The 20,249-nt window shown below is 40.3% G+C and overlaps 1 protein-coding gene across 1 annotated transcript in view; it reads left to right on the top strand.

Moving 5' to 3' along the window:
- The window catches only part of CCDC148 (coiled-coil domain containing 148), a 273,305-nt gene that overhangs the window by 219,339 nt on the left and 33,717 nt on the right, over nucleotides 1–20,249 (top strand). The window contains exons 13-14 of the mRNA XM_047721825.1: nucleotides 17,377–17,494; nucleotides 19,919–20,059. Of these exons, the coding sequence (XP_047577781.1) occupies nucleotides 17,377–17,494; nucleotides 19,919–20,059 (259 nt within the window). The remainder of the gene's footprint in view (nucleotides 1–17,376; nucleotides 17,495–19,918; nucleotides 20,060–20,249) is intronic.

The raw sequence follows: 20,249 nt of genomic DNA, 5'->3' as shown, positions 1-20,249 counted from the left end.
ATAGTCAGAAAAGGCCAAGTGTGTGGGAATATCCAAAGTAGGATATTAAGTGATCAATGGTCAAGGCATTGGAAATAGTATGAACACAGAGCAGAAATAGGGAGGCAAAAAGCAGCATCCAAGGGACTGATTACCAAAACAATTTTCTACTTCTTTTCTTTTTCTTTTTTTTTTTAAGAGAGGGAGAGAGGTCTGGGAAGGGGGCAGAGGAAGAGGGGGAGAGAGAATCCCAAGCAGTCTCTCCGCCTAGTATGGAGCCTGATTGGGGGGGGGGCTCTATTTTACAACCCAGAGGTCACGACCTGAGCCAAAATCAAGAGTTGGACGCTTATCCCCTTGACCCACCCAGGCACCCCTTATTTTCTACTTTCTTGGTGCTGGGTTTTCAGTTGTTCCTATGTAACAAGCACTAATCCAGAGAAGCAGTGGTGTCCAAATTTACAGAGCAAAAATACAACCTAACGATTATGTGAAAATATAATCCCAGAATCCTACCACTGGTGATTTTAGGTTAAGCCCAGGAATTTGCATTCTAAAAATAAACACCACTGAAAATCCCATTTCAGTTAATTCACCAACCACTTTCTGAGAAATACAGAAGTATCATTAATCCAAGGGCCCTGATGGTGAGATGGTTCTGTTAATAGCCCAGAGTTTCCGCATTTCTGCCTGGTGAGCAAATGCTAACTCCTGTGAGAGGCAAGTTCATGGCCCAGCTATCTCAATTTGTTGCAGTTACTTGGAAACATCTACTCCTTTTACTTGGTTTTGTATCTTCTTTGATTTTTAATGTTGCCATTTTACCTTAGGTTTAATGTTACGCATCATTTTAAATCTTGTTTGGAAACAGGTAGGATAAACATCCTAATTAAATTTAAAATTAATTGCTGATGGCCTCTCTCATGTAATCAGAAGTGGAAAAAGTAAGTAATGCTGTTTAGATATTAGTTGAATAATAAAATGTGCTATGCTGACTCTTTCATGGTAATGTATATGAGAGTATCTTGAAAATTGGAGTTTTATACAACTAGGTGATATTTAAAATATCCGTACTTTAAATCTACCAAATAAATATGTGTATTTATTATATTCCTAGAAAGTCTTTATATACTCAAAGCTTCTTGTACTTATGATATTTTATTAATTGAAGGGGGAAAGTCCATATTTTCCATCACATATGCCTGAAGAGAAGAATACATCACTTTGTCCAAATATTGTGGCTCTTTGTTCTTTGTAGCTCTTCCAAATCCTACAAACAGAGAGAGGATTATCAGTACTCTCTGAATGTGTGTGGTCTTGAAAGCTCTAAACGTTTCTAGAAGAGCAAGGCTTTTGATACTTTTTTTTTTTTTTAAATACTTGGGAGCTTTTGGTACAAGTTAATCCTTATGATGTCTCAGACTAATGCTCCACAAACTATACCTTCCTAAGACTTCCACATAGTGGACATAACTGATTTTATGTTGGACCAGGTTCAGATAGGATCTTCCTATGGTCTGTTTGGCAATTGGCCTATTTGCAGAAAGACTCATGTCCATCTTGCAATTATGCCAACGTCTACATAAGATGTTTTTATGCATTCAAATGAAGCAGTTCAAACAGGACATTTCTGCTTGGATTGACAAATACCTGTAAGAGAGAAATGCTGGCTATGCCTGGCTAAGGTGACAAAATTATTTTCAAAACTGAGGATCCAGGCAGAAGATCGATTTATTGATGTGACAGCCTTCAGGGAAACCAGAAACATGATCTCAGAAAGATGTATATTCAAAAGGAGGCCTTAGGGAATATTCTTTCTCTTGAAATAATGGAGAATCTGGCAGGAGGAGTTGTGACATCTGGGAGAGGACAATAAAGATTAAAATTTAGAGTTACTCGGAGAGAAAATGTGAGTTGCCTTTCATATATGTGACAAGGTTGGCTGTATCTTTAAGAAATTAGAACTGTGTGTAAATAGAGAACAAACTAATGGTTGCCAGAGGGGAGAGGAGTAGGGGAATGGGCAAGATGGATGGGTGAAGCGGTATGGGAGATACAGGCCTTCATTTATAGAATAAGCCACAGGGATAAAAGGTACAGCATAGGAAATACAATCAGTGGTATGGTAATAGTGTTGTGTGGGGACAATTGGTAGCTGCACTTGTGATGAGCACAGCATAACATAAGGACTTGTCAAATCACTATGTTGCACACCTGAAAGGAATGTAACATTGTGTGTCAACTATACTTCAATTTAAAAAAGTAAGGATGAAGGATGTGTACATGTAGTGTTAATATTTGAAGAGCGAATTTAACTATTGCCCATTGTGTTAGTCATTTGGGGCAGCCATATTTAATTTTTGTTTCAAAACTATTTTTCCAGTTTTATCAATTTTGATTACTTTAATAAGTAAGGTAATTCCTTATGTAAAAAAAAAAAAAGGAAATTAGAATTGTGTCCACCTTCATGTTATAGCTTTTAAAGGAAAAAAAATCACTTTCTTTTGCTATCCAGGCCATTGGATCACCCAGTAACTTGAATTAGGGTAAATAATCTAGACCTTTCGTTAGTTTAATTTAGACTAAGTGGATTTTCCTGTTGGCTTACTGTTTGGGGGTCATGATTAGCGCTCCTGGGAGAGCCAGGCTTGTTTCTTTTCTGAGGTTGATAACTAAGAAGGTCTTAAGACTGGAGACAGCTCTTCTTCCTAAGGAACCTCTCATGCTGTTGCTTTACACTCTGTGCAAAATGTGTACAGAGACAACCCATCTTCTGGTATCTTTGTTAGCTGTCTAGAGAGGCCATCATCTGGCTAATGTAACTCTTTTTTTTTTTTTTTAAAGATTTTATTTATTTGACAGAGAGAGATCACAAGTAGGCAGAAAGGCAGAGAGAGAGAGAGAGGAAGCAGGCTCCCTGCCTAGTAGAGAGCCCAATGCAGGACTCGATCCCAGGACCCTGAGATCATGACCTGAGCTGAAGGCAGAGGCTTAACCCACTGAGCCACCCAGGCGCCCCATAACTCTTTTTTAAATATAACTTTTATTAAGTAAAATTCCATGAAAGTTAATTACCTGTTTTCTTTACACCAGCAACTTACTTAGGAAACTCTGCATTACTTCTCTTCTAGACTGTCCACCTTTCCCCCAACTGCTCCCCAAGCTTGGGATTAAACTATAATTCTGATATTCTATTAAATTGTACAAATTGTGTGTTTTTGTTCACCTGCTTTACTGTACTTCTCTGATCCACAACTCTCCTCTAGGAATTTCTCCGTTTCTCCATTCAAAGAGAGGTTGCAAGGAATATGGGTGTGGATATCTCTAGCTTAATGTAGGAAAGGAAAATACAGTGTTTTTTGAAATTTATTTCTGCCTGTAACTAAACAGTGTTGTTGAGAAAAAATATATATCCTTTAAAAGGGGAGCTGAAGGTCAGTGATGTAAGTATTATTATTTTTAAAGAGTTTACTTATATATTTGAGAGAGAAAAAATACGAGCAGGGCCGGAGGAGCAGAGGGAGAAGCAGGCTTCCCGCTGAGCTGCATTCCAAACACGCAGCTCAATCCTAGGACCTTGGGATCATGACCTGAGTCGAAGGCGGAAGCTTAACCGACTGAGCCACCCAGGCGCCCCTGTAGGCATTACCTTTAAATTTATCGGGATCTCTGCCCTGTTTATTATTTTCTCTTTTCCGGTAAATTTGGTTTCCTGTCACTTCAGTCTATAGTACTATTTCCAATTTTGTTTATCTGCTTGAGCTGTGGAGAAAGCCACACATCTCTCTCTTGGCTTCAAGTAATAGCCTTTCTTGAACATTGGCTTCAGCATCTCACCTGGAAAAATTGCAGTTCTGCCATTAGAGCTCATGGAGCTGGCCCTGGGGATGGGCCCTCTCCCCTGAGATCGAAACATCACTGTTCACTTGGCCAGACTGTAGGGTGCACTGAATCTGCCTCTAAAGAAAGAAAACATACAGTGATTTCAGAGTTCAGTCCCTAAGGCTGAATTCTGAGACCAAGAGGAGATTGCTAAGAGAGGCATGACTGGGCAGGAAGTCACTGGAGAGGCGAGCCGAAACTTGGAGGCAGAAACTCCAGGGGCGACGAGAGTCTATCAGCATTTATGGGAGCCAAGGAAAAAATATGAGGAAAATCATGCCCAAAACAAAATACATTTCATCTTTTGTTTTTTTTAAGAAAACATACTTAAAATGTCTAATCAAAAAGAAAATATTTTCGTGGTAAAGAAAATATTCTATAATGTTTGTAGAGGGAGGATTAGCAGGGTTACTTAAAAAAAAAAAAAAAAAAAAAGGAGAGGAAAAAAAAAGCCCCCAAAGGTGTTTATGAAAGTAACCATTCTGCTACATTGATTTTTTTTTTTTTAAACTTCAAATGTTAAAGAGGCTGTTTGTGAAGCCTCTTCGCTGATCATTTCCTAGGCTCAAAGAAAATCAGGGTTTACTTCATTGCTGTGGGCAGCTGAATCACTATAAAAATCTTTGTTCCTTTTGATGTTTGCTGTCTACAGAAGTTCTGAGAGACCTGGGAAGGAAGAAAGAGAATGTAAGGGGGATTTTCAAACAATATTAGAGAAGGCAAGTTTTATTAATCCTATTTACTTAAATCATTTGTTTGAGGGAGAGGATTGTGGTTTCTTTTGTTCTCAATGCCATCCCATCGGGATTCCTGAAGAAGAGAAACCAGTTCCATCAAAATGACACAAATGTCTATCTCTGGAAATAACGGACCAGTTGAAGTCAAAAGTTGAAAATAGAAAAAAAAAAAAAAACCAAGCAAACTGAAATGTTATAATTTGATAACCCAGTGGTGTATGTTATTAGTATGGCTTTTTAAAATTTTAGTCTAATATGATGCTTCTTTCAGTTTTGATTATTCTGAAAACACTCTTCTTGAAATTAGGGTCATCAGAAATTATACATATCTTATAAGAATTCCTCACAAAAAAATCCAGTAAAACAAAACACCCATGCTTGTCACCTTCTTACCTTTAAATTATTTCTTTTTCTTTACAAACCAAAGTGCGAAAATTTAAAGAAAGCTAATATTGTGAGGTAAACCCTCAACATGAGTTCCCTTCTTATATAACGGATAAAATGATTAGATAGATTCTTGAAGATTTTTTAAAATGCAATACATATTAGCTGTAACACTAAACTTTATCTACTGTGAACCATTTGTGAGTTCAAGAGTCACTGTGCAAAACCCAATTAGTGTCGAATGACAGATGTCTCTTCTTAGTGAATTCCTATGATGGCAAGTGGCAAGCTTCTGGATGGATTAAAAACTATGTGTTTGTTTACTTGATAGGTGTTTCTAATTGCTCTGGGCTTATCATAAAAATCATAGGATTATGATTTTTACATATTCATATATGTGGCACTTAATAAAAATATGTTGAACAAATGAAATAATGAAGGCAATTAGGCAAATAAATGCTGCTGTACTGGGGTAGCCTGTTACATTCCAGATCATCATCAATCATTGCTGAAAGCCAAGTCATTCCTGCCTCTGCTGCCCCTCCAAAACCACAGGACTAGCAAGTCTGTGTCACGGATGTCATGGTTTTTAGCATCCCTGGTTCCAGATTGTCCAAGGATCTAAGCACCTGATTTGTTCTCCAGTGTTTCAACTTCTCTTACTCCTCTGTCACCTCCTCAAATGATTACATATCTTACAAGGAATACCCATTGATGAGACAGGCTTAACAGAAGGGTGTGTATTCAACTTATTCTTTATTTTTTATTCTGTCGACTCTTGTTATTTATCTACAATTTAGAAAATTTAATTGAATGTTTGCCATTACATTTAAAATTTTGTTCGTCATTTATTCTTTCATTTTTTTGATGAATAATGAATATTGCCTTCTGTTTTAGGCACTATGCTAGTTGTTAGAGATACAAACTCATTTAAGACATAGCCAATGTACTCAGGAAATGTAGTCTAACACAAACAACACATGGAAACAAATCACTGTAGTGTAAATGAATAAGTGTATATCTGTTTATGCCTATTACTTTGCTTACTTGAATATCTCTGCTTGTTCAATGGAAAGACAAGTAATATTTCCCAAACTGGATTCTATTAGAAAAAGCTATTATCAGATAATTTGGGGAAATTAGCATACTAGTCTTCTTTTTGAAAATTCATAATGCATACCACCATATTCTAATAAATATTCTGAGAGATTCTACTATAAAGAAACCCATTTCACTTTGTTTATCTTTCTGAAGCTTACTTGAATAGCCAAACACACTATCCATGGCACACATCTTAACATCCTGTGGGATATTAACATTCCATGAGCCATCAATTTTGGAAATGAGTTGATTATCAATTGGGACAGCTGGGTACATGCCCTCCTGTTATAGAGGATGAAAAGATAAGCATTCCCTTATACATAGATGATATGTTGATTGGTAAGGACTCCTCAGAAGCAACTGAGAAAAACCTAACTCAAACTAGCTTAGGCAGACAGGAGAATAGATTGAGTCACACGAATGGGAATCCAAGAGTGAGTCTTGCCTCAGGGACTCAAATGGCATCTTTAGGTTCTTCTCATTCTCTTTCTACTTCTTTACTCTTACCTGTTCGCGCATTGGTCTGGACTTTCTCATATGTCTGAGCTGGGGAAACTGGGGAGAAAGGAGACTATTCCTGAACAGCTCCAGGCTTATTTACATTATTTTTACTTAGTGACCTTTGAAAGAAAAGAAAACTTTTCTTCTTCAAAAGCCATATAAATCCCCAGGAAAGATTCTGATTGACTTAATTGAAGCTCACACTTCAGCTAAGTGATTGGGCCAATCACTGTGGTCATAACTGCAATGTAGTATTATTAACCGTATCTGGTTACCAGGAATGTTGAGGGGGGTGGTATTCTCTGATTAAAGGTTTCAACAGACCTAGAAGGAATGAGGAAAGGCAATTTGAAAGGGATTGATGTTACTAGGTTGATGTTAGAGGATAAACCAGACAGATGTCTACAACAATGTGGTCTAATTATTAAAATCTAGATTTGGCCATAATAGGTAGTTAGCCTAGTATCTAATTACTGCCAAAAATTAGGGATAAAAATTAATAAAAGACAACTTTTCTAATATTAAAGTCATTATTTTTAGAATGCATCTTCTAATTTATAAAATGGTTTATTGCTAATAATCCCAAATATTGTGACCTCAGACAAGTTTAATTATATAAAAGATTTTCTTGGCTCCAAGATGTTGTATTGTTCAAAGTTATATATTCTATGATTTTTAAATACTTGAAATGATTAACCCTGCTATAAATATTTCAGGTTAAAATCGTTACAGACATATTATAAGGTATTAAGCAATAGGAACTTATTTCTCTGCCTTTGGATTAGAGCAATCCTAAAATAACAGATTAGGTAGAGGGGCACCTGCGTGGTTCGGTCGGTTGGGCATCTGCCTTCAGCTCAGGTCATGATCCCAGGGTCCTGGAAGCAAGCCCCACATCAGGCTTCCTGCTCAGTGGGGAACCTGCTTCTCCCTCTCCCCCTGCTTGTGCTCTCCCTCTGTCAAGTATAAAAATAAAATTATATATTAAAAAAAAAAAAAAACAGACTAGGTGGAATCTTGGCCCTCTCAACTCTTAAGAGGATGTGGGGTGGCATTCCAGACTTCTCATAGGCATGTGTTATTAGGTTTGTTCCCAAGATTTTTTTGTGTGTGAAAAAAACTATGCCAAACTCAGATGCCCATTAAAGCAGATGTTCTGTATTATTGATAGTTATATATAACTATCAATATGAAGTAGTTATACTTGAGAGATTTGTCTGAAACCAATTTTGTGATATTGCATAAAGAAAAAAATAAAAGATCCAAGTTTTGGGGGGTTTTAAGGAGGTGGAGGCTACAGATACTGCTGCCTGGATTATAGCAGGAGTCATACTCCCCAGAAGATGTTTTTAAATTAATAAGATTTTTCATGTTGGAAAAATCTTGGGTGGACAGATGAGGAGGAACCTGTAAAAGAAAAGGAGGGGAAAGCAGAGGGGTAGGATGTGCATTTCGTGATGGGTTCATTAGTAGCAGGCATTGTGGACAGGTTAAGTCAGAGGAGCTCTAAAAGAAGCTAGGTTTACATTTGAGAGTCCCTGGTGATATTGGGGAGAATGATTTCCAGGAAGTGGAGGAGGCAGACTGCATGGGTTTTGGGTTAAATGAGAAGTGAAGAACTGACAGAGTATGGCTTTTTCTTTTAAAAATTTTGCAGCAATGGGAAAATGAATAAGAGGATGGCAGTTGGAAAGGGATTCAGAGTTGGGAGACATATTTTCCCCCATTTGAAGAAGTTTGTCTATAGAGGGAAAAGATCCATGAAGGGGGATCAAGAAAGAGACTGAAGAAATAGGAAAGGAGGAAATTCAAGCAAGGTCCTAGAAAGCAAGGTCCTAGAAACAACTAGGCTTATGGGATAAAAGCCCAGGTTTAAGAAGCAAAGGACTTGAATAAGAACAAGCCTTAACATAATTGGAAGTGGGCAAAGCACGTCGGGGAAAGGAATGCTTATAGCCTTTCCAGTAAAGTAGGAAGGGAGGTTCTCTGCTAAGAGGGAGAATGTTAAGCAGCTGGTGAAAATACAATTTGAAGGAGTGAGTGTGGAGTGTTCAGGTAACGTTCGACCTCATAAATACATAATAAATTCAGCAAAGGATTGGAGCTGGGAGTTGGCAGGACATATGTAGAAAAAAAAGAAAACAAGTAGGGGTTACTAGTCATAATACCCTTACAAACATAGACCCAGGGATACTGAAAAGAGAATGAAGTAAAGAAAATCTGGCTGTGTCTCATAACCTGGGGGCAGTGGGGGAAAGAAGTAGAACAGTAAATTTCATGAGGGAAGATCTAGCCCCATGTCTGGCACATAGAACACAGTTTAAATAGATCATTGAAAAATGGAGAACCTGATGGGCTAGAGTAGCTGGTTGAGTAAGGATAGATGATGAGAGCATAAGAAAGGTAGGCAGTTAGCAGGCAACCCACCCCTGGAGTTGTGCAGGTTTTATCAGTATATGTGGTGGCCCTGATATCAGAGTCAGAACAGGATTCCTCAGTTTCAGATTTTGGCAGGAGGGGCACCAGGGTGGCTCAATTGGTTAGGCGACTGCCTTCAGCTCTGGTCATGATCCGGGGGTCCCAGGATGGAGTCCCACATCAGCTCAGCGGAGAGCCTGTTTCTCCCTCTCCTTCTGCGTGGTGCTCTGTCTGCTTGTGTGCTCACGCTCTCTCTCTCTCTCTCAGTCAAAGTATAAATAAAAAAAAGTCTTGGGGCACCTGGGTGGCTCAGTCGTTAAGAGTCTGCCTTCGGCTCAGGTCAAGATCTCAGGATTCTGGAATCAAGTTCCACATTGGGCTCCCTGCACGGTGGGAAGTCTGCTTCTTCCTCTCTCACTTACCCTGCCTGTGTTTCTGCTCTCACTGTGTCTGTCAAATAGATAAATAAAATCTTTTAAAAAGATGGTAGGAAACAGTCTTAGGTGATGCCAAGCTCCAAGTCTGGTCAAAGGAATGAGCTGTTGAGACAGGGGAGAAGTGGATGCTATTGAGGCTCAAGGGACTGCAAGGGGGGAGTTTTGAATAACCCTCAGTAAGTGTTGGGCAGTGACATGGGCAACTAGTAGTTGATTCCAAGAATCCTATCAGAAAGAGGGTGGTATAACCTCATTGTCAATGGATAAAGCTTTCCTAGAACTGGTGCTAGAAAGCCAGGAAAATGCCAGCCTTCTCCTTCCACAATTTTAAAGGGAAGCAATGGGAGTAGTGTCACCTGGGAAGCACTGGTTTTCAATTAAGAAAAACTATTAAAAGGAGCAACCAAGAGTGACGTGGGATGGGGTTATATGCTCCAGTGAAGGGAATATTTCATCACTCACTTTGTTTAGACTTGCTAGTGTGTGATAAAAAAAATGACTTTTATTCTTGCTTTTAATTCTTTATAGAAGGTGCACCTCTTGAAATGTGATTAGAATGGAGTGTGGTAGGCAAAATTTAAGGGTAGGAAAGGATTACTGAAATCTAGAAGGGTTAGGAAAGGGTCAACAAGAGGAGGGTAAATAAATTGTTGTAGAAATGTCTTTCTGGGGCACCTGGGTGGCTCAGTTGGTTAAGCGACTGCCTTTGGCTCAGGTCATGATCCTGGGGTTATGGGATCAAGTCCCGAGTCAGTCTCCCCCTGCACAGCGGGAAGCCGGCTTCTTACTCTTTCTCTGCTTGCCACTTCTCCTGCTTGTTCTCTCTCTGTCAAATGAATAAGTAAAATCTTAAAAAAAAAAAAAAAAAAAGAAAGAAAGAAAAGAAAGAAAGAAAGGAAAAGAAAAAAATTTCTTTCTGCACTACTATGGGGAAAGAGCTAATATGATATTTGCGACATTCTTTCAGTAACCCTCTCCCTACATCTTATCACTATTCAACTCTGGATTCCTAGGCTTCAGTCCTTGTTTCACTGCTGTTTATAAGACCATACTTCTAACTCAAGTGAAGTCAGACAGCGAGGTTGAAATTGATCACAGCAACCAGGAAAACATACTTCATTCTCTTTTATGGGTTTTCACTTCCAGTGTGAGAAATACCCACCCCCTTGGAGCTACAAGAGTTATTTCCAAAGGAAGTGGCTCATACCTCCCCCTTTTCCCCCCCTAGATTTTATTTATTTATATGAGAGAGAGAGAGTGAGAGAGAGAGCACGAAAGGGGAGAAGGTCAGAGGGAGAAGCAGACTCTCCATGGAGCTGGGAGCCCAATGTAGGACTCGATCCTGGGATTCCAGGACCATGTTGAGCCAAAGGTAGTCGCTCAACCAACTGAGCCACCCAGGTGCCCCATCATACCTCCTTTTTAAGGCTCAAATGCTTTCAAGTGTTTTCTTCCTTCTTTGATTTTACTGAGTGTACCCTTTAAGTATCTCCAGTAGCCTGATGTTTTCAACTGTCATAGGATAACCAGCGCTTTGTCCACTGGGGAGAAAGGAATTGGCTCAGTAGCAGCGGTTCTCGCAACTGCTTGTCACTGACACTGGCCCAAGGCTGAGAGGGCCACTGTGGTTGGGGAAACCTGTCATTTGTGTGTGTAGGGTCATGGAGGGGGAGGAGAAGTTGAAGGATTCTGCTCTTGAAAGTCAGTAGCACCAAAGCAGGAATTTCTAGTTTGGATCAGTCCTGAGGCATATAACTGTGCTATTTGGCACATGCAAACCGAAATCAGCCCTGTCTGGGTAGTAGGCTGTATCTGGTTTGGTCTTGATAACAATAGTCATGCAGAATCCCTGTAATCTGAATATTTATACTCTAATTCTCAAAATGTAGTCCTCAGGCCACCAGAATCAGTGTCACCTGGAAATATCTTATAAATGTAAAATTTCAGACCCCACATCATTACTACTGAATCAGAAACTCTGGAGGTGGTCCAGTGGTCTGGGCTTTAACAAGCCTCCAAGTGATTCTGATAGCTCAAGTTAGGGAACCAATGGGCCAGGGGGTGTAGCTGTCAGGACTGACTGTACACTAGAATCATCTGGGGGGAACTTTTTATAAAATACCGATGCCTGAGCCCCACTAACACAACACCAGATTCTGATGTAATTAGTTTGGCTTGGGACCTGGCATCAGAACTTTTTATAAGTTTCAGTGGTTCTAATGACTGTCATAGTTGAAGACCATCACTCTATAGCAATATAAGAAGGGGCTAATTTAAGACTTTGTGATAAATAATTTATTAAGAACAATCTTATATATTTTATTAGAATGTTAATTTAGGCCTGCTTATTAAAAAAAACACACAAATACTGTAAGACTTGAGAGGGCAGGGATATTTTTGGCCAAGTTTTAATTTTTCCCTGTTATATCCTAGACCTGGGGACAGGGCTTGGTACATAGTAGGTGCTCAAATAACCATATGTTGACTAACTGAATCAATCAGTTAAAGAATAGAGTTCCAATGACCACTTGTCTTTATACCTCACAAAGGAACCAGTAAGTGCTCTGAGCTGGAAGAATAATCTGTGTTTGGGGCTGGCATAGGATCATCTCTTGGGTCTGTGAATCCTCTTTGTTCTTTCCCCATGCCTCTCTGTACCAGGATATCACTTCCCCGTATCACGATTCACATTCTGTTGGCAGAAATTGGTCTCTGCTTATGCCCCTAGACAGAATGCCCAGAGTGGAGTCTCATTGCCCATATCATTAGAAGCAACCAGGGGCATCCAATGAGCATCCAGTTACGTTATTTTCCTTCTCTTCTCTGGGCTGGCTTCTCCTTCTTCTCTCTCAACCCTCCCCTGCCCACCATCTACCTCTTGACAGATGATGCCACCTGGCCTGCCTGTGTTTCGATCCATGGATTCTTCCCTGTTGGGGTACCCTATGGCTAAAAGAGTTTCTCTCCACTTGGTGGGCAGAATGACTTTCTGAGTGCGTCTGAGCCAAAAATGGCTTTCCCAACAGGCAGGAAGAGTTTCAGCACGCTGTTGCTCCCGGGCCTCTGGGAGCAGCACCCCAGCAGGTGTCTGTTTAAAGGGTTCTTGTTCAATAGTGAGTGAACCACGTGACCTCAACACTAAGTAGCAAGTTTGCGCATAAACTGCCTTCAATTCAGTAGGGCAAATTACTTCCCTGAAAAAGTTTCGGGGGGAATTTAATACTGGTTCCAGTACCCTGATTAAGACGTGTCTTAAGGTTGTTTTATTTACAGCCTAAACTTTTGTCTTTTTTTTATTGTAGATCCTGCCACTATAGGCTACCAACCCCCTGGGTTGCTATAGGTTTGTTTAGACTGAAGTCACCTGGGTTTCAGACAGGAGGCAGGTCAAGGTTTAGTATGTAATATTTTGCCCAGTTTTCACTGAAGTTTTACTGAAGTAAAGGGATGCTGCTACTAAGGTTCAAGGTGCTTCCAAGCCATTTGCATTTGTCCATTCATCTGTTCGAGAGCAGTACACACGTACAGTCTCCTAACCTACCTCAGCTCTCCCTTTCTACATGAAAGCTTCCTGTGCCTTCAACTACTCAGGCCTGGAGGCTTAAAGAAAATCCTTCCCAGATTATTGTTAATGCCGGGCCTGATTCTGTAGCAGCTGTCACTTTTGAACAATGGGATGCTTCTCCTCCTTGACAAGAAGCTGAAAATGCCCATTTTGCTACACTTCCAACCTCTGTGAACTCAAAGAGCATAAAAGGGACTTAGGGATGGATGCAAGACTCCTGTTCAGGAATTCTGTGCACAACTTAAAGACTATTGAGTTTAGCCACTTCCTGACATTGACTTTCATAGCAACAGTTTAATTTGGAGAAAATCTGCCACCTCAAATAGCTAAAGGTATTTATGTGGAAAATTTTCCAAATGATTGACTTTACTGTGTTGCTATTTTCTTTCCCCATGAATATGTGAGTATTTGGCTTCCTCCCAGGAGTTTTTCTGCATCACTTCTCTTTAGGCAAAGAAAAGTTTCTATCCAGACTGGGAGAAGAAAGCAGCACCAAGAGTTTCCCCTTTTCAAGGGAATTATTATTTGAGTTTAAACCATAGCATCTGTATAAATGAAGAATTTCGGTGTGTTGCCTGTTTGCTTAAGTTTTCCATGGCAAATCCTCAAGGTGGCCAGAGTAATCTTGATCATCACTTGGGAGGCAACACAGGTGTGATGGGCTGCGAGCTCCCGGCAGCTTCCCCCCACTCCTCTCCACGGCAGCACCAGTCTTGCTGAAGGGGTTGTCTCTAGTTCCTCACCCACCTCCACCTCGTGGGCTCCACTAATTCTTCAGCCACCTCTCTTCTGACATCTCTTGCCAAGATCACCAATGACTCCCTCTTATTTCATCCAGCGACCATTTGGTGTTACATCAGAACTTGCTGTATCATTTGAGAGTGTTAATGTCATTTTCCTTCACTGCTTTGGCACCATTTCTCCCGTTCTCCTAGACAGTTTTCTCCTCTGTCCCTTTCCTAAATACTTCCTTGGCTATCTCTCCTAGACCTACTTTTCTTACTGCCCCACACTCTCTTCCTGATTGATACCATCTGCTCCTTGGCTTGGATTCCATGCTGTTGATTAAGATCCCCCATCTCCGTCTTCAGCCCAGATCTGTGAAGGCTGGTCTATGTTCCAACTGAACCTATTTTCCTTCTTTTCCCTGTTTTTCTAAGTACCCAGATGTACTAAGGGACACCGTTGCTCATTGTGCAAGAAAGAAAGGTTAACTCCTTTCTCTCTCTATCTCTTCTGCTTTCCCATGAAATAAATTAAACATTCCAATTTATTCTATTTCCTACATAAATTTTAAGTCTGTGTCTTCTTCAGTATCTCCTCAATATCTACCTCCTACCATTCCCTAGGTTAGGAAAACATCAGCTTGCCTGTGGATACCGCTCTCTGGTCTTGGCTCTTTACAATCCATTTCCATATTACAGGAGAGGTCTTTCTGATCACCCCATTTCCCTAATCAAGGCCCTCATGTTTGCAAAGCCCGCATCTGGCCTCTTCTGCCCCTCCAGCCTCGGCTCTTGGCACTCCACACTTTGCATCGTGCGCTTTTGGTCATCCTCTGGGGCCTTCATATGTTTTTTTCCCTGCCTGGAACATCCTATTCTCTCCCCCTCTGCTCCTTTTTCAGGTCTGAAATTCGGAGAACTTCCTCTTGGGTCTCCCTTGAATGCCCCCACTCTGCCAAGGTGCCTCTCCCAACTCCTATGACACATGGCCTCTCCAGAACTATCCCCCCCCCCCGCCCCTTGTCAAAATTGCCTGGGTCTTTGTATCCTCACTAGTTTGTCAGTTCTGTGAGGACAGAGCATGCCTCCCATGTTGAACTTGTATCTCCAGTACCTGGCACAGTGGCTGATGCAGAACAGGTGCTCAGTAAACATTTGTTGAATGAGCAAGTGAGCCTCAGAGTAAACTGTGAGCCAGGCCTTTTCAGACACAGGTCCAAATGCCTGATTCTCGTTTGCAACTTCTTCCTCACTAGTCAAGCTCCCCTCAGTGGAACAACTATTACTTTTTCACAGCAGACAAAACTCTGATGCAGACAAAGCAACCTATATATCCCAGAGGAAGAGAAACTTTTCAAAGGTTCTGAGGATTAGCATATGGTAATTATCAAATCCCAGGGTATCTTTTAATTGAACCTTCACAGTAGTTCCCTTAGCTTGTACTCAGCACATAAATTGAGTAGAACCTCATTAGGGAGGTTGTATCATGCCTTTAGTGAAAATGGGGAGAATGAGCAAGAGCTTCCCATGACGTGGAGGCCTTGGAGAAAGGGAGCAATGTGGTTTGTAGCTCCTTTAATCTGTGTATCTGACCACTGACTCCTGATATGGGAGATGAGGAGGACAGCCATGGCCGTCAGAGGAGTTTAGGATCTGCCTTCTAAATCCCACTGTAGGTTTTGTACTCTGCAAGTGTCTACTGCATGCTTCCCTCCTCTCCTCTCCTGTGCTGCTGCTGCTTTAATGTCAGCCTCAGGAGCAGCCTGATTTTAAAGATTTTTTCCTCCCCAGGAGCAAATCTTCCTGAAGGAACCAAGGGACTGCCAGACTCAGCCTGCCAGTACTTCTCTGGGCTTCTCTTTCATTCATTCACCCGGCTCAAATGACGCAGCTTCAGATGCCTTACTCTGTTCTAGCCACCTTGAACTCTTCCTTTCAAAGGACTGTGACCAGTAAGGCAAGCAAGGTGCCCAGGGGGCAAAACTTAAAAGTTACCCACTCTCAGATGCCAACCCAATGTTTGCATGGGCCTGAGTGTGAGCGCCCTTCTTGACTCACCCTTGCCAGGGTGGTCTGCCAGGAAGGCCAGCCTGCCCTCCACTACCATGTCTCTCCAAATGCTAATCCTTGAGACCCAGCTCAGATGCTGCCTCCTCCCTGAAGCTCTTGCTGAAGCCTCCCAGTCCTTCCCACAACCTTGCAAATCTCAGCGGACCTTTTTTATACCTCTCTGAAGGCACTACATACCTTGACTACTTCTTAGGCCCGTCTTTTTGTCTCTATATTAAATTACGAGTGTCTAAGAGCTGTCTTTTTCTCGATGTGCTTATAATATCTAGCACAGAGGAAGCATGCAGCAGGTATTCGTGTCAGTGAGGGGAGTGGAAAAATCAAGGGGAGAAGAGAGAAGAGCATAGTGGCTAATAGCAGGGGGGTGGGAGGGTCAGAGTCAGCGGGAGGTCTGGGGCCAGTTTGCCAGGGTTGGATCTCTGGATCTGCCCCTTGCTGGGTGTGAGAACATGGGCAAGTTACATCACCAGTCTATAACTCCATTTCTTTGTCTTTAAAACGGGATCAACACTGGTACCCCAACATCAAGTTGTGGTGAAGTCTGAGCTAAAACACACAAAGCACTTAGCAACAGAGTTGATGTGTAGTGAACAGCTACCCCAGTAAACCTCAAGATCCAGAATTAAATAGGTCTAGTCCTCACTGGTTCATCTGTGGAAAATGCAGGTATACGCACAAAAGGCAAAGCACATTTGTGACTGATGTCTTAAAGTTAAATCTAAACCATCAATAATGGAAGACAGAGGCAATGACCTCATACTCCCTTGAGAACCCAAGTGTCTACTTTTTTTAGAAAAGACAAATCTCATTCCTAAAATTCAATAGAAGAGTGGCTTGGGCAAGAAGATGGGAAGGAGGCTGTCTAAAAAAGGCAGCAAAAGAGGGTCAAATGAGCTTGGAGGTACTGAAATGTTCTCTGGGTTAGTATTTGCTGATTTTAAGGAGAATAGAAACAATGCTAAGGGAAAAATTATGTTTTTGCTGCCATCTACAGTCAAAGTGCAATTTTTAAACTTAACACACACACACACACATCCAAAAGGGCGTTCTTGACAGAATGAGTGACAATATAGACAAAGTCTGGCTTAAGTTCCAGTAATTTGGCATATTATTACAGCATTTTATTTACTATTCTTTCTAAAAGTATGATGTTTAACTAGTACATAGCCTTTTTAACATCTCAAACTGTGGTAGAACTGCTCTTCAGAAAGCTGCTGGAATAATCACTCAGGAGTGAGACTGTCATCTGCTGGGTTAGATTAGCTGCAGCTGTGATAGGCGACGGATAGTTTGAGAGTCAATACAATGATTTCAGCGATGAAAGAGATGGATTGGATTTTACCCTACATTTTCCTAGCTCCTGATCTGCAGTTCTCTGGTTCTTAGAATTGCTGCAGCCTGCATTTTATACCAGTGTATTTGATTATGTGGCTGTGAGAAATCAACCAGAAGCAAGTAAGAACAAATTCTGGCCATGATGTCACCTCAGACATGCCTCCTGCCCCTATGCTCCTGTCCATATAATTTCCACAATTATTATGATATTTTCCTCACGTCTTTCTGCCTTATTTTTAAAGGGTTAAATATAGACAAGAATTACTGGAAAAGCGTTTGATGGAGAAAAAAGAAGTGGCCCTTCGAGACGCTCATGAAGAAGAGGAGAGAGAGAGGCGTCTAGAAGCCCTTAGGAAACAGGTGTTTTTAATTTGGAAATTTTCATGGGTGGTTTCTGAGTGTCCTTCATAACATTATTAGTAGGCTTAGATCACAAACTCTGTGATATAAAATGTAACTTTTCCAAATTGGGACACTGGTCTTCACTCCTGGGAGCAATTAGGTTTATGTTGAACGATTTCCAGTTTCTTAGTGTATTAAAATAACTTTATCAGCATCTTTCAAAAAGCTCTCCCAAGATTTAAATGCATCCATATTACCTCTAGTTTAATAGCTGAAGAGTATCCATTTACAGAAGTGAAATTCTACATCTACCAGAAGGATTTTATGCTCTCAAAAAACCTGGGGGAGCTAGAGCAAGGGAATCCTCTTTGGGGTAGGAACCTCTGTTTAGAAATACCCGTTAGTTAGCAAACATGCGAAAAACCGCTTTTTAAAAACTTCTGTGAGATAATTAAAGCCTCCCATTGCTTTGCCTAGTGAAAATAGGCAAAAGTTTTTAAAGTAGAGAGGAGATCGCAAAAGCAGGAGTGTAAGAATTTGAGAAATGTGATAAAATAGTTTTACTTGGTAATTTTTCAGAGGTTTTGATCTGAAAATAATTAGCTCAAATCATAAGCTCCAAAGTCCATTGACACCATTTCCTGGCTGAGAGGAAATGACTATCTCATTTCCCTTCCATGTCGGTGGAGGAAACATGGAATCTTGAATAAGAACTTGGCCTCCAGTGTCCTTTAAACCTGGTACAACCTGGCTCGGTCCTTACTGGCAGAGGAAACTTGGATTTTTTTACCCAACTTCCCTAAGCTTCCTTTCCTCCTCTGAAAGATGGGACTAATGATAGTACCTGCCCCATAGGTTTGCAGTAATGTGTGTTCATATTTTCTTTTAAAGATTTTATTTATTTATTTGACACACAGAGAGAGATCACAAGCAGGCAGAGAGGCAGGCAGAGAGAGAGAGGGGGAAGCAGGCTCCCTGCTGAGCAGAGAGCCTGATGCGGGACTCGATCCTAGGACCCTGAGATCATGACCTGAGCTGAAGGCAGAGGCTTAACCCACTGAGTCACCCAGGTGCCCAATGTGTGTTCATATTTTAAAATTAATACTAAGTATAAAGCCCTCTTCTAAATGTTCTTAGGTTTTTATCTCAATCTCTACAGCAACCCCATGATGTATGTGTTATTTCTATTTTATAGCAATATTCCTGTTTTATAGAAGAGGAAACTGAGGAGGCATAGGTTCCCCAAAGTCACACAGCTAGTAACTGTCAGACTGGATTCAAACTGAGGAAGTCTAGTTAAATGGCATAGTTTAGGGGAAGTGTTAATGCATACAACTATTATGTCATCTTCCTTGATAAAATAGTTGACAGAAATAAATTCAAAGCATAGGAACCTAAGACCTGTCATCCTAGATTCAACAAACGTTAAATTACTCTATCATTAGCAAATAATTACATTCCTGGGGACAAAACTTTAATGTCACTATTTCTAAACACATTCTTGTTCACAATATAACTTTGATAACTACGGAGTCCATATAATTAGAATTCTTCCCATCTGTGAACTCTTTGAAAGAGGAAATATCCGTGCCCATTACCTGTAATCAGTGTTTAGAACTATAGTATAAGACATTTTGGCTAGGAAACCTATAATAATTAAAGTACGTTCAACTCAGTTATGTCATTACGGTTTCTAAATGGCATTAAAAATGCCATTTTCTTAATGCTAATTCTTGACTTTAGGAATTAACAGGCAGGTGTTACTAATGGTGCATATAATTTACAAAATTAGTGGCTTCTTTTCATTAGGATACAGGTTTGAATGATTCAATTATCATAAAGGACAAGGGCATTTATGTTAAAATGACTACACAGTTTTTTAGTAGAAGGGAAAACAATGGTTTACAACAATCTTTGGAACTCTAGTTACTTACACAATGGCATTCACCCATCTTGCCCAATGATGCCAACACAACTCAACTTAACCCATTAATAATATATTCTAGATTGAGCTTGATCAGATTAAACTTCCTAGAAAGCTCCATGGGGTTGTTACCATGGCCATATGCTGATAGTGGTTAAAAGTCAATGTTTTTATCTTTTGGTTACTTTTAGGGTAGTTCAGTATGTAGGTTTTCTAGGCTTGATTTCCTCTTAGTACCAGAAATATAAATTTTTATCTAAATTTAATCGTAACTGTAATTATTCAATCAGTAGCAAACAATATATATCATGGCCTTTTAACATATTTTGTTTTTAAACCATTAACTCCTTCATGGATTTCTAGGACTGGCCTGGTTTAATATTCTGTCTGCCCTTCCTTAGGTTTTATCTTCCTTAAAGTTAGGAAATTTTATTAGACATTAAACATTAATAGTAGTGTTCCCCAGAAGTAGTTAGCTTGTATCTTAATCCAAGTAGCTGTGCTTTTTCTTCTTTTAGGTTGCTATTGTCGCTCAGTTTGATCCCGTTAGAATGATGTCAGATACAACGGCATCGAAAGCAAGGATGGGTATTGGAATTGAAGAAGAATTTATTCTTCAAAAGCCACTCTTTACATTGAATACATACAATGAATACCAGGTAATTATGGGAATTAGCATGATTGATGCAAAAGCCATGACGGTAAGATTTATGGAAGTGTGTGTTTTGGGTTTCAGATTATTTTCAATATTTACATTTGAATGCCACATGGATTAACGTAATTTTTACTGCTAAATGATAACACACAATCACTGCCCAATTCGTAATGTTATAAAATAGTTGATAGGTG

This window comes from Lutra lutra, chromosome 3 (assembly GCF_902655055.1).
Source record: "Lutra lutra chromosome 3, mLutLut1.2, whole genome shotgun sequence".
NCBI lineage: Eukaryota > Metazoa > Chordata > Mammalia > Carnivora > Mustelidae > Lutra > Lutra lutra.
Note: the sequence above shows the minus strand (reverse complement) of the source record. Positions and strands in the feature narration are given on the sequence as shown.